The sequence below is a fragment of the Magallana gigas genome, chromosome 10 (assembly GCF_963853765.1).
Source record: "Magallana gigas chromosome 10, xbMagGiga1.1, whole genome shotgun sequence".
Taxonomy (NCBI): Eukaryota; Metazoa; Mollusca; class Bivalvia; order Ostreida; family Ostreidae; genus Magallana; species Magallana gigas.
In genome coordinates, this window is record NC_088862.1 from 13,346,465 (window position 1) to 13,362,011 (window position 15,547).

A 15,547-nucleotide genomic window follows, 5' to 3' on the forward strand; every position below is an offset into this window, starting at 1 on the left:
CCGAGCGTCTAATTGAACGAGACTATATTGAACTATAGCGTAGGAATACATGCAACTACAAAAACAATTGAATTGTTCGTACTATATAAAATCTGACTATTTTCAAGGTATTTATAGATACTTTTCTTTTGAAAAACAATGGCACAACATACAGTACACCGAATTTCTCTATTATTTTCAAGATCTACGTCTTGTCAGCGGTGATAATTTGTGCTTAGGTCCAAACACTGTTTCACTTTTAGTTTGCCAAAGTAACTGCGTACGAGAGTTGATTAAAATCAACTCCCAATTAAACAAGTAAGTGCAATGTACAATTACCAAATAAAAGACCGTTCCAATAATGTTTCCAGAAAATAAAAAAATAAAAATAAAAAATCCACATATATTTCATACATATGCGTAACTTAATCCGTAAATGTAAACCAATACTTTCAATACTAATCCTTTAGGACTAGAGTAAAAAAAAATCAAAGAAGACATATATACTGAAAATAAAATATGTTATAAAATATGTAATTAAATACATTTGTAAACCACTTAACTGTAAACTGTAAACCAAATACACTTTAATTCACAACTCTTGTCTATAACATCAAAATGCAAAATAAATTACAATTAAATAAATCATGCACAACCAGCACAGCAAGCATTATTATTGTATAAAAAACACACATGTATATTTTGTCTCACTATATAAGTACTTGGGTATTATCACAATTGGTAAGGACTTCTTGAAACAAATATATTTCATATATCACAATAGAATCAGGTTTTAAAACTGGAAAAACTGAATATACTTCATCACATAATCAAATAAAAATATGTTTTCAGTTAAAGTGTTAAGTGTTATTTCTGCAACTTTCAGATATGCATGTATTCATTTTGTATTAAACTTTCAACATGTTCAAGGTTCTTAATCTAAATTTTTTTTTATCTTTTTCACAAAATAAAAGCATGGCTTAATGAACTCTTGTTGAATCACTTACAAATTTGGCAAAGGAATTTTTTATAACAGTCTCTACTGTCTACATCTATATACAGTAAATCAACTTCAATTCGCGTGCGAGAAATTTTCGCGAGTTTCGTGAGGGCTTCATTGTTGCGAATATTTTTCGCCGCAGACCAGTATTTATCACATAGTACCAAACAGGTGTGGATAAAGTTTAGTCGCAAAAATTAGTCACCACGAACCAGTTCATCTCAGATAAACTGCAAAATAAAGTCGTCGCGAATAATAGTTGGTTTACAGTATGTTTTAGATGAGAATATCCCTTCAGGGTTAGAGTTAATTTTAGGTAAATAATTTATAAATATGAGTTTACATGTGTGCAATTTTAACAATAACACAGATGGTTAGAATAAACTCCCAAGTCATAAATCCTTACATTTGGAATGTGGCAAACTAAAAAAAATTATAAGAACACATCTAAGCCATATGTTGCAGGATGAATAATCTTGCTGGTGAGAAATGGTTGATGAATGAAATTTAAGTTTTGTTTATAACCAAAAGATAGATGGAACATCATTAGAGACGGTCCTCATTCAATTCGCTTTCAGCAGAAATGCTCCTGTATTCAATTTCATCAGGGTTCTCCGATCGGATCTCTATTTTCACTTCTCTGAAAGTGTTTTTGGGTAGTGTGATTCGACTAGCAACTGTCCAAGCTAAGCATAATACCATTAAGTTTATGATGGATTCTCCTAACATTATGTAGGCAAGCCACATGGGAGAGGAATTGTCCATCAAGAATCCCAAAACGATGGGATTAATCATTGATCCCAATGACGCTGCTATGAGGAACAAGGAAGCTACTAATCCCGTAACTGGTAAGATGGACTCCTCCGTCCAAGCAAAAACTAACGGAAATATCATGGACATTGCTAATCCTACTACTCCGGATGAAATCCAAATCCCTTCGTAAAATTTGAACTGGGCTGATAGGAAAATTCCCAAGAATCCCAGGATAAGGAGAACTGTGAGAATGAAAATTAACTTAACCGGCTTGAAAATCCGTGCCAAGAATATCCCAACGAATCGCCCAATGGTGTAGCTTATCCAAAATACAGCAGTAACAATGGACGCCATATATTTCGTCCACTTTAACTTGCTAACACAAAATGTGGCCAGAAAGTTGTTGAATCCATCTTCCATGGCACAATAAATTCCGACGAACACCATCAAAGTGATCAACACAGTAGCTTTCATCCCGGTTGATAACCTCTGGATATTTCTCTCCTCATCGATGTCCTCACCCACAGAACTCACAGATTTTACAGATTTCACATCTGAAGGTCGTTTGGATGTGCAGGCTAACACAAATAATGGAACAGTAGCTGTTAGGGCAAGAAAAGCTACTATTGAATATGGGACATATAATCTAGACTCTGTCCATGGGAAATCACCAGAATCACACGTTGTTGCATTGTTTGTGTAATTTGCTATACTTGTATTTCCTATGATTTCACTGGTGGTATTCGTATTTGTATTATTTTCTGGAGCAAGGAATGGGCCGGTGACAAATGGAGAAATGGCTCCTCCAATAGCAAAAGCGAAATGAATACTCTGTAGGAACGATTTCCCATCAGCTCTCCAGAGACTAATAAGTAGAGCATTGCCAGCTAAAAGAGAACCAAAGTATTGAAAAATCTGAGCTACTATCATGACTTTATATGAGCATGACAGTTAAATCTGAGTAACTTAAGTTTATCTTTCTGGACGATTTTGATATAATTGGATGTTCCTGGAATGACTACTAATTACATGCAATGTACTACTGATGAAGGATTTATGCCATATGAATATTTTTAAGAGTTGAAAAACTAAAACTTAAAGTCAAGAATTAAAGAAGTGTTTATCTCTGTAAGGGTCTGACATTTCTTTCAATTGTGTTACGCTCTTTCATCAAAGGACTGAGAGTACTTACTGGTGTCTAAGCCACCTCCGGCAAGTCCCATAAACACATGCATTGCAACCATCAATTCATAGATGTAGCACCAAGGAATGACGGCTAATGTAACAGTCATACCTACAACTGACCAAGCCACAGAGTAGGTCTTCTCCTTTCTCATCTTGTCAAAAATGATTCCCATAACAATCGAGCCTATGAGATACCCCACAGAATGACCGGTCATGAATGCCGAGGCTTGTTTCAGGGAAGTGCTAGTGATGATTCTTAAGTCCAAAAGAGATGGCCCAAAATGGCCCATGGTCCAACCCTGTAATAAATCCACCAACAGTCACTTAAATTATCATTCAAAGAGTAGAACTTTTATCTTATTCTTTTCTTATGAAATGAAGATTTATTTTATTTATCAAACTTTCTGTTCAATTCGTTACTCTAAAGAGGATGACTATTTGATATAATTATTCAGACAGCATAAGAGTACATGTATTATAAAAATGCATTCAAATTAACATTTTGTCAAACTTTTCACCAAACAATACACTGTTTTCACTAATATGATACTCCAACAGTAAATTTAAATTATTTTAAGAGGACTGGATAATCGTGGCAATATTTAGACCACATTAACCTCCTTTTATTGATATAACAATAAAGAAAGTGATTCAAATCTTAAAAATAAAATATTTGGATTTTTTCTTTTCTAAATAGTATTTCATGGCTAAAAAAATTAAAATTTCAAAATCTGAGTGATAATTTGTTGACTATTAAGCCTCCCTAAAATATGATGTTTTTTCTCTGTTCTCTGAGCATGTAAACACTCACTAAAACAAAGAAGCTCCACATAATACCCAGGGAAATCAAATATTTCTCTCGGTATATGGCATCACGTCTCAGTCTTGCCAGAATCCCTTCCTTTTCATTGTCCTCTTCAAGGATAGACTTGTTGAGACCTTCTCTTTCTTCTATGTGGGCGTCTTCGTCATTAACCTCAAAGTCGTCGAAATCGTGTTGTGGTGAGTTTTTAGTTTCGATGACCTCTTCGTTAATTAACCCCATTGTTCTAGATGTCTGAAATTAAAAAAAAAAGAGAAGACGATAATATTACACAACAGAATGAAGTAAACTAAAACTACAGTAGGTTGGTACCTTATTATGATACAATAGACTATATATAAATGGTAGCCATTGCAATTAGCCAAAATCATACGTGCGTATCCCTCTCCGAACGAAATTCATTACATGAAATGGGGGAGGGTGGGAATGAGTGAATCAATGCTAGTATGACATTATTTCAATGATCCAGATTTAAAAAAAAATCTTCACAACCTGGCTGATATGTGTCCATGGCTCAGTGTTGGTGTTCTGGACAGAAGAAAGTAAATCACTTTAGAATGCTTCATGGTCAATAAATTAAGCACCAAATGTACCTAGATATGTTAAGGTAGCTCCATACTCGTAAAATTCTCTGAGGAAAGTTGAAAAACCGAATTGATTTCGACTTAATAGACTTAAATGTCAGCAATTGTTAGAAAAAATATACATGTCATCACACTTTTTGAGATGCCAGATAAACATAAACTAAAGCATATTTTAGCATTAGAAAAATGTATTTTTTTTTGTTAAAAGTAAAATCTTGTAGGCAGAAATTTGTTTTTCTTGTTTAATTTTAATGTCAACTTTATCAGAAAACTAAATTACAAAAATATTCTAAAATTAATCGTTGGAATAAGAAAAACTATAGCATTTAGAGATACAACTGAGAGAAAAGTCAGAAAAAGAGTTATTTCCCCTTTGCATAGAAAAAATATACAAAAATTTGGAAATTTAGTATAAAATTAAGTGCGAAAATATCTTGAACCTACCAATAATTCTAATTTTATCCATGTGATTATATTCACATAAAATAAATAAAACTATCTTGCACAGTTTTTAAAGAATTCAAAGTTTTACAAAAAAGTGTGACATCACAGAACACTGGATCTACTTTAAATATAATTTTATTTTCCATAAGCAATGATTCAGTAAAGAAAGATTTTGTATATTTTAGCTTTCACTTTGGAATGGATTCCTGCATCATTCTACATACATGTAGTTTCTCTTTCTAAAGGAGATAAATATAGTATAAAAGATGACCACGAGCATCTAGCCCTCCAAATAAATCATATCAAATTGTATAAAAACTAGATTTTCAAAACAGGTACAGGTTTGCACTTGAACTTAAGTATATGAAAGACATGTATACATACAAAAGATGGTTGGGTAAAGCCGCGTTCATTTATCTCACAGCTGACTCATAAGACATGTAATCGCTGATAAGGGCAATGTAAATAGAACTGACTTGTATTTACATGTACATGCAGAAGTGTTTATATATATATATATATATATATATATATATATATATATATATATATATATATATATATATATATATATATATATATAGCTCAAACTTCAATCACAAAAGGTAAAAATATATTCTGTATCTTCACCTATTTGTAATATTACTAAATGTCCTAAATTATCTTCATTTTATGGAAGAAACATAAAAATGATTGTATATAAATTTGCACCAGTTGTAAATGTGAATGCATCTACGAATTAGTAAAACAAACCTAAATTATTAGCAGAAATAAACATTTAGGGAGTGCTAAAACAAGAAGGTTACATAACTAACCGCTTTTGATTTTAAATATGCAAGAGGTAAAACATGCATTAATCTTATTTAAGCAACTCTGTATTGAACTCTTGTTTCTGATAATCCGTTTCATTGTGTTTGTTTTAGAGTATTACGCCGGCAAACCGAACAGCTATAAAACGCCAACATGATAAAGACTTGAGTGTAACCACAAGGAATCGATCGACTCTCTTTTCAGTAAGCGATAATACCGTTTACAAGAAATTATTCGCCCCCGTTTTATTTTCGCCCTCGTTGTCAGCAGGCGAATTGAAGACTGTGCGAATTTAATGTCTCTCTTTAAATACAACTGTGTCCGGGCGAATTCAAGATGGGGTGAAACTGTTTGCAAGTTTAGAAGGGCAAAAATTACACGAGGCAAAAATAACCTGTATAGTACCTGACATATAATTTGTCTGCAATGTCCTCATCGGTAGAATATATATTACCTTTATTTTATAGACTTAAAACTAGTTTTCCCAAATTGTTTGTCTTCTTTACTTTATAATCGACGACTTTGCATGAAAGTTTAGATCGCAAGATTGTATTTTATATTTTCATTGTCTTCTAGCGCTACCGTATAATCTTCTTCTGTCTACAGAATAATATTTGCCCTCGTTTTATTTTTGGCCCTTTCGCCTTCGTTGTCAATGGGTGAATTAAGACTGGGCGAATTCGTAGTGTATGGTTTATGGCGTAATGGTCGGGGTGTATAGGGGAACCACTGTACGGTTGGGTGTAATGGCAAAGGTTTGCGGTATGGGGTATGAGGGTGCGAGGGTGTAGGTGAAGGGTGTAAGATTGGGGGTTAGGGTAAGGAGCACAATATCTCAAATTATCTCTCTAAAAACACAACTTTGTCTGGGCAAACTCAAGACGGGACCATAGCGATTGCAAGTGAAGAATGGCGAAAGCAACACTGGGTAAAAAAAATAACCATGTATTGAGTATTCTTCCACCAGACTTCTCTGGTTGGAGAAATTTCACTTAAATATCATTAGAATTTTTTGAAAATCGAGCATGAAATATATATCTATCAAATTGTTTTAAATCAAATTGCGTTATGAAGGTACATCAACATTTTTTATATTTTCGAGACACTTAACGCACTTTGAAAAAAAGGATTAATTACAAATTCTGATTTAATTCTTAATATAACTTGATATTGTGATGATTTGTAAAACACTAATAAAAATAATTTACGTTTGAGAAGGGGGGGGGGTGGAGGTGACAAACTTATATGTAAAATTAGTATCATATAGCTGCAGCATGCGCGGATCTAGAAGTGGCTACGGACCCCTTCCCCCTCTGAAAAATTCAAATTTATTAATTTTACCGAAAATACCCCCCCCCCCCCCCCGTAAAAAACCGCCACAGTTATCACTCAGATCCCTCACATGTTTTTGTTGTTAAAAAAATCACATCAAAAATAAATAAGACAGAAATTCCAGAACAGCTTAACAATTTATTACAGAGTTGGAAGGCAATAAAGAGATAAACAATTGTAAAGTCCACAACCTTACTCAAATATAAATCTATGTGCATGGCTTTATAAAGTGTACACAAAAAACACAATAGATTTTTAAAATATCAATTTCTTGCTTCTGAATGTAAGCAATTGTTCCATACAATTTCCTCATATGCTTCTTTTTTTAAAAACAAAATTAGCGTTACAGATTTACACAAACATTCTATCAGACAGTACACTTCTTTAAGCAGAACAGGAAATTAAAAGGCAAATACATATGTAGAAAGTTTAAAATACGCTCTGGATAAACTCAAAGTCACCTTGACTAGATGTAGGGCATTATAACAAAAATATATATTGCGTATACTAGGTGGAGTTTTGTGTAAATAAAATATTTATTAAAAAACCCTAAGCACAAGTGCCATCTGTTTTCATAAAAGTGAATTTGACGTTAAAGACCTATTTTAATAGTGGTAAAAGCAGATCTTGTGTCACTTCTCCTTTGGAAAAAAAACTAAATCACTTTCAATTGATTATCTCCCATTCAAGATCATTTAAATGAAAAGATCTATGTTTCAGATGTCATCGTCACTTTAATGAAATGGAAGTTTTTATAGTACATGGTCTTCACTGTGGACAAGAATTTGACATGTTTATGGAATTTTAAAGAAAAATAAATTATCTGTACACATAACACTGAACAGTTCATTGAAATACCGTTAGGGTGAGACAGAAAATGTACATTTAATGTCATGTGTGTTGATAACACATTGAAACAGAAAATAAAGGGAAAGAAACAAAAAATTTCAAAGAAGGAAAAATATAACAAATTCCGTTTTTTTTTCTCTAGCATGTCCAATAACAATTAGAGATCTCCACACATACAATGTGTACATGAAAATTTAAAAAACTTCATCTTAACCTTGCTAATATTTTAAATGAATCCAGATAAATGAATCTAGATTATGAATGATATATGTTTACTTAGTATATTACGTAATAACCTGTACTTATACTAAAAATGCAGATTTCTTGGATTTCAAATCCCTTAATTGATCTACTGATCTTAACAATGCCATTACTTAAATACCCAAATATGAATCCACCTAGATATGCTTTGGTTGACATTTGTCTGTACATTTAGGTATACATGTGTATACAGGTGTACATTCTGTTATTAAGGTTTATGTTTCCTCAAAATTTACAACCTTAATGATCTACACAATTACATGTAATGGCCAGGTTGTATGGACAAACAAATAAATTATAATTTGGGGAACATTTAGGCAAGGGTATATATATGTATGGAATTTTGTGATTTTTTTCTAGATTCTTTTCAAACTCAGACAGAGATAACTCATATAAATTCACATACTTTGAAAATATCAATTTTTTCAAGGTTTTCTTATTCATTGCAACTTTAATTTCTCTTTGTTGCCAATGAACATGTAATAATTTTTATAACACTTTAGCTTACTAATGTATTTTCAAACTGTCATGGAATTTCCCATTTTAGATAAACAGTACAAGTTGGAATGCAGTGAAAATTGTCAAAACTAACATTCAATACACTGTGGCCTATTAAAAAAGTTAATACTTTGAGACAGAAGGTTTGTGTCGATCAAAAAGAGCATGTTGTCAAATAAGACAATATCAGGTTATATTTGGAACTTCAAATCATAGCATAAATAAATAGTAAACCTTATAATGATGGACCCTTGTAACATGTATTGCAGACACCTATAAGACCTACTTTCCAAATCCAACCACAGGGATTAATGATGCATCTGAATAAATAAAACAGCAATGATATTCTATATCATTTTTCTAAAAAATTGGATTCCCATTAACACGATTAAAATTCTTCTGGAAAATGGAAGCATCTCAATAACAGATGTCTGTATAACAGTATTACTTGCCCTTCATTGTAAAAAGACTTTTGGTCAACAAGATATGGTAATTCTTTGCACAACCATGAAACGCAAACCAGAAATGCCTAAAATCGCATATAATGTACTTTAAGTTTTCACACCTTATGCATGCTATGCACATAAAAAGGTTTGTGATGCAGAAGGGTAGATGTAACTTAAAAATTAAACAAATATATGTAGTGCAATGTACAATGACCAAATAAAAGATCGTTCCAATAATGTTTCCAGAAAATAAAAAAAATAAAAAATCCATATATATTTTATACATATGCGTAACTTAATCCGTAACATGTAAACCAATACTTTGAATACTAATCCTTTAGGACTAGAGTAAAAAAAAAAATCAAAGAAGACATAAGTACTGAAAATAAAATACATTAAAAAATATGTAATAATATACATTTGTAAACCACTTAACTGTTAACTGTAAACCAAATACACTTTAATTCACAACTCTTGTCTATAACATTAAAATGCAACATAAATTACAACTAAATAAATTATGCACAACAAGCAGTGCAAGCAATATTATTGTATAAAAAATACACATGTATATTTTGTCTCACTATATAAGTACTTGGGTATTATCACAATTGGTAAGGTACTTCTTGAAACAAATATTTTCCATATATCACAATAGCATCAGGTTTGGAAACTGGAAAAACTGAATATACTCCATCACATAATCAAATAAAAATATCTTTCCAGTAAAAGTGGTAAGTGTTATTTCTGCAACTTTCAGAAATAATACATGTATTAGTATTAAACTTTCAACATGTTCAAGGTTCTTATTTTAATTAATTTAAATTTTTTCACAAAACAAAAGCATGGCTAAATGAACTCTTGTTGGATCACTTACAAATTTGGCAAAGGATTTTATTATAACAGTCTCTACTGTCTACATCTACATACTGTAAACCAACTTTAATTCGCGTGCGAGAATTTTTTTGTGAGGGCTTCATGGTCGCGAATATTTCTCGCCGCGGACCAGTATTTACCACATAGTTGTAATAAAAGAAACAGGTGTGGATAAGGTTTAGTCGCAAAAATTAGTCGCCACGAACCTGTTCATCTCAGATAAATCGCGAAATAAAGTCGTCGCGAATAATAGTTGGTTTACAGTATGTTTTAGATGAGAATATCACTTCAGGGTTAGAGTTAATTTTAGGTACCGATAAATAATTTATAAACATGAGTTTACATGTTTGCAATTTTATCAATAACACAGATGGTTAGAATAAACTACCCAGTCATAAATCCTTACATTTGGAATGTGGCAAACTAAAAAAAAATTATAAGAACACATCTAAGCCATATGTTGCAGGATGAATAATCATACTGGTTAGGAATGGTTGATGAATGAAAGTTTAAGTTTGGTTTATAACCAAGAGATAAATAGAATATCATTAGAGACGGTCCTCATTCAATTCGCTTTCAGCAATAATGCTCCTGTATTCAATTTCATCAGGGTCCTCCGATCGGATCTCTATTTTCACTTCTCTGAAAGTGTTTTTGGGTAGTGTGATTCGACTAGCAACTGTCCAAGCTAAGCATAATACCATTAAGTTTATGATGGATTCTCCTAACATTATGTAGGCAAGCCACATGGGAGAGGAATTGTCCATCAAGAATCCCAAAACGATGGGATTAATCATTGATCCCAATGAAGCTGCTATGAGGAACAAGGAAGCTACTAATCCCGTAACTGGTAAGATGGACTCCTCTGTCCAAGCAAAAACTAACGGAAATATCATGGACATTGCTAATCCTACTACTCCGGATGAAATCCAAATCCCTTCGTAAAATTTGAACTGGGTTGATAGGAAAAATCCCAAGAATCCCAGGATAACGAGAACTGTGAGAATGAAAAGTAACTTAACCGGCTTGAAAATCCGTGCCAAGAAAATCCCAATGAATCGCGCAATAGTGTAGCTTATCCAAAATACGGCAGTAACAATGGACGCCATATATTTCGTCCACTTTAACTTGCTAACACAAAATGTGGCCAGAAAGCTGTTGAATCCATCTTCCATGGCGCAATAAATTCCGAGGAACACCATCAAAATGATCAACACAATAGCTTTCATCCCAGCTGATAACCTCTGGATATTTCTCTCCTCATCGATGTCCTCATCCACAGAACTCACAGATTTTACAGATTTCACATCTGAAGGTCGTTTGGATGTGCAGGCTAACACAAATAATGGAACAGTAGCTGTTAGGGCAAGAAAAGCTGCTATTGAATATGGGACATACAATCTGGACTCCGTCCATGGGAAATCCCCAGAATCAGACATTGTTGCATTGTTTGTGTAATTTGCTATACTTGTACTTCCTATGATTTCACTGGTAGTATTTGTATTCATATTATTCTCTGGAGCAAGGAATGGGCCGGTGACAAATGGAGATATGGCTCCTCCAATAGCGAAAGCGAAATGAATACTCTGTAGGAATGATTTCCCATCAGCTCTCCAGAGACTTATAAGTAGAGCGTTGCCAGCTAAAAGAGAACCAAAGGATTGAAAAATCTGAGCTACTATCATGACTATGAGCATGACAGTTAAATTTGAGTAGCTTAAGTTTATCTTTCTGGACGATTTTGATATAATTTGTGTTCCTGGAATGACTAATTATATGCAATATACTACTGATGAAGGATTTACGCCATATGAATATTTTTAAGAGTTGAAAAACTAAAACTTAAAGTCAAGAATTAAAGAAGAGTTTATCTTTGTAATGGTCTGACATTTCTTTCCATTGTGTTACGCTCTTTCATCAAAGGACTGAGAGTACTTACTGGTGTCTAAGCCACCTCCGGCTAGTCCCTTAAACACATGCATTGCAACCATCAGTTCATAGATGTAGCACCAAGGAATGACAGCTAATACAACAGTCATAGCTACAACTGACCAAGCCACAGAGTAAGTCCTCTCCTTTCTCATCTTGTCAAAAATGATTCCCATAACAACGGAGCCTATAAGATACCCCACAGAATGACCGGTCATGAATGCCGAGGCTTGTTTCAGGGAAGTGCTAGTGATGATTCTTAAGTCAAGCAGAGATGGTCCAAACTGCCCAATGGTCCAACCCTGTAAATGAAATACTAACAGTTAACAAGTCTTCGAAAACTACTATAGCGAGGAATTTATATCTGTGTAAAATTGCGAGAAGCCAATCTTGCCAATCTTACAATATATGTAAGCTAAATGAAATTATGCTTACAATATGAATTTGAACCATATGAATCAAGGAATTTAGTACTTGCGTAAAATTAGGAATCAACAGTATTACTACTTGCATATGTACACAATGCTAAACCAAAACATCAATTCGAGTTGTATATCTGTTAATCAAATACTCTGTAATACTAGTTATTAAGATAAACAGTGCTCCAGTAAAACTTTCATAGAATTTTGGAACTCATTGTCCAACAAACATTCTAAACGAAGTTTTCTGATGTATAAAGATTTAACTCACCAAAACAAAGAAACTCCACATGATTCCAATGGAAATCCAATATTTTTCACGGTAGATAGCATCTCTTTTCAGTTTCTTCAGAATCCCTTCATCTTCCTCTGCTCTTGGGGCGACAGAACTGTGGGGACTTTCTCTTGTGTCTGTCTGTATGTCATTGCCATTGACTTCCTCTTTCTCTGTAAATGGAGTTTTCTCGTCGTCGGGGTCGTGATGCGAGTTCCCATTCTTGTTGACCTCTCCGTTGTTTAACCCCATGGTTCTTCATAAGCGTCTTAAAGAAACAATATTATAGAGCTCTGATAATCACACATCATATTGCATGTTCCATGATTTTAAATATGTTACGATTCAAAAGTTCGTTTAAAAAATTTTCACCACTCTTAAACATTTAAGTTTCTAAATCAAACACATTAAATTTGACTAAGTGGTCAGTGAGCTCGTATTATCCAACATATTTGACATAGCAGCCAGTGATATATACGCATATACTGGTGTTGTCCAATCAAATTCTACAGTAGCTACCAACTGTATGGCAATATATATTTAACCAAATAACACAACTGGTGGTTTGTATACTGAGGTCAGGGATATACATGACTGTATGTATATTTCTGGTGCTAATTACATTAAGGTACATAACTACCACTACATAACTCTCCCTCTCTGGAATCTGCCTCTTATAACTGCCCTCTAGTACTAGTTATGCACAAGATGTTGATAATGATATGTAAAACCATACCAACCAATGTCAGATATATGTGACAATTTTATTATTTGTGATTTTTACCAGGAAAATAATAAATAATAATAGATATTAATAATAATAAAATAATAATATTGATAATAATAAAATAATAATGGGTAATACTCTGCTATCATCATGTTTTAACTTATTTGGAATAATGGTTGTGTGAATGCATATATAACTTAAAAGATAAACTTTAAAATTTGTTTAAAATCATGAAAAATTGTCTGGATATGGCCACAAAATTTGCCAGTGACATCAAAATTTTATAATTAATTCAAAGTATAGTACATGTATGTTCCTTTGTGCATTACACTAAACTGTAACAAATGAGACTATCTTCACCCCTACTCTATATATTTTACTACCGGTATATGAAAAACAACAAGAAGAACAATACATGTAAAAATAGTGCTAGGAAATAAGCACTCCATATTTCTGAGTGAATATGAAGCAGAATTGATGAATTTTCCAAGAATTTGAACAATGATGACAACCTAAGTCCTTTTAGATTGTTAAATTGACATTGTTTTGTTTATTAATGTTTAAAATCAAAACATCGGAATAATACATATTGATAATTATTTCATTAAAAAAAAGTGGGCAAAAAAGTACCATGTGTATAGTCCTTTGGCTAATTCACAATTGTTTTTTTTACCAATAAAAATGTTTGACTCAATGATTAATCGCAGATGCCATTGAAACATATTGTTTCAAAAAATGGGTCAGCTGTCCAACATCCTTGACAGTCTTGTTTCTGTTAGCTGCTGATTAATTTTCTGCCTAATAAATTCAGCTTTGCCAGCATCAAAGACACACCACCTCAACACCCAAAAAATGAGGATCATAAAGTGTGACAATCCAAATAATTTTACTCTATCAAGAAGAGGAAATTTAAAGTGCATAATCATGATAATAGCCTATACAATTTTTGATGTTTTATAGTCTGCTATATATTGAAATGATTGCGAAAAAGAAAAAAATAGAATATATCATGAAAACTAATACATATGCAGTATATTTATATGGAAGTGCATTTTCTGTAAGAATTATATTTTTTTAAAGTGACCATTAATATTTAGTCTGAGGATTCTCTGTTAGTAATGTTATCAGTGATTATTCTAAATTGTTCCTAATTGTTTTCAGTTTTATAATTTTCTGGGGCTGTAAATAATAGACCGGACTTACCCTGTAAACAAAGTAGAAATTCCGAAGGTACATGTACGTCACTCAGTAAGTTGTGCATCCTACATTGGGCCAAATTTTTATTAACACCAAGTTTACATCACTGTACACTGGTTGATGTCCACTGTTGAAAACCTCCAAGGGACATTAATTATAGGAGTGAGAACTAACTAGCATGTCTTTTTTCATACATAGGTTACGATTAATGAGAATACAAGCATGTTTAAGCATCCCTTTGAAAATATTTATATCCAACCTGCAGTGTATTAACTTTACTGCATTTACAAAGCCAAAGGCTAGGAGACTAGGAGTGGTGGTGAACTGGTGAAAAGTCTTTGATGTTGTAACCTTGGCTGAGACACAGATACAGGTATTTTAATTTCAACTGGGTCAAGAAACTGATGTTGCAGCTATATTTTTAGACAGAGACATGAAGTTCAAGCACCATCTCGAGTTTCGATGAAGGTGAAAGTTCAACATGTTCAAATATCAAACCAAAGATAATCAGCCAAAATTATTAAAGCAAGTGAAGTGAAAGATAAAGGATTATAGCAAGTGGCTAACGGCTACTGCAGCTGTACAGGGAAATGCATGCAAAGAAAAAAACACAATATGACAATATATATATACATTATATATGTAAAAATCTTTAAATTTCTTTACATCGATAACAAGCACGGTTTTTAGTTTTTATGTTGACATTGATATGACGGTATGAACGGGATAATGCTAATTTTCCCGACTATCCTTATGTAGTAGTGTCCCACCGGTTATCAGGTTATATTGGACACACGCATTCCGTTGACGATTGCAAGTCGAAAGTCATAGACAGTGATAGAATACGAAACAAGTCGATCAAACTAGCCTATAGGCCTAATACCCAGTCTATATGTAATCACAAAATAAATGAAAAAATAGGGGTATTAACTACTTATATTTCCATTGTCTACATATATTTATCTATTGTACATACCTTCAACGCGGAACTCTGTCACAGAACCGAGAACGTCGACGAATACCGTTTGGAACGGTCCAATTATCTGAAATCCGAACCCGACTTTAATTCCTCGATGGACAGAAACTAAATTTGAGAATATATACGATATCAAATATTCACATTTTTTCTCAATAACTCATGTTTAAAATTTATATATTTTT

At 32.9% G+C, this 15,547-nt stretch overlaps 1 protein-coding gene across 4 annotated transcripts; it reads right to left on the reverse strand.

The window, feature by feature from the left end:
- Positions 1–13: 13 nt before the first annotated feature.
- Positions 14–15,513, reverse strand: LOC105328454 (sodium-dependent glucose transporter 1C). Of its 4 annotated transcripts, XM_011429322.4 has the most exons (5): positions 15,363–15,447; positions 14,393–14,524; positions 12,460–12,730; positions 11,780–12,071; positions 7,035–11,482 (listed from the first exon to the last, which is right to left on the reverse strand). In XM_011429322.4, exons 3-5 carry the CDS (start codon positions 12,712–12,714, stop codon positions 10,389–10,391), a joined length of 1,641 nt encoding a protein of 546 aa, XP_011427624.3. In that variant the 5' UTR covers positions 12,715–12,730; positions 14,393–14,524; positions 15,363–15,447; the 3' UTR covers positions 7,035–10,388. The 4 variants fall into 4 exon arrangements, with proteins under 4 accessions (XP_034310709.2, XP_034310708.2, XP_011427624.3 ...); XM_034454818.2 differs by lacking the exons at positions 7,035–11,482; positions 11,780–12,071; positions 12,460–12,730; positions 14,393–14,524 and adding exons at positions 14–2,619; positions 2,925–3,216; positions 3,729–3,974 and having other exon boundaries at positions 15,363–15,513; XM_034454817.2 differs by lacking the exons at positions 7,035–11,482; positions 11,780–12,071; positions 12,460–12,730; positions 14,393–14,524; positions 15,363–15,447 and adding exons at positions 14–2,619; positions 2,925–3,216; positions 3,729–3,974; positions 5,153–5,214.
- Positions 15,514–15,547: the final 34 nt, after the last annotated feature.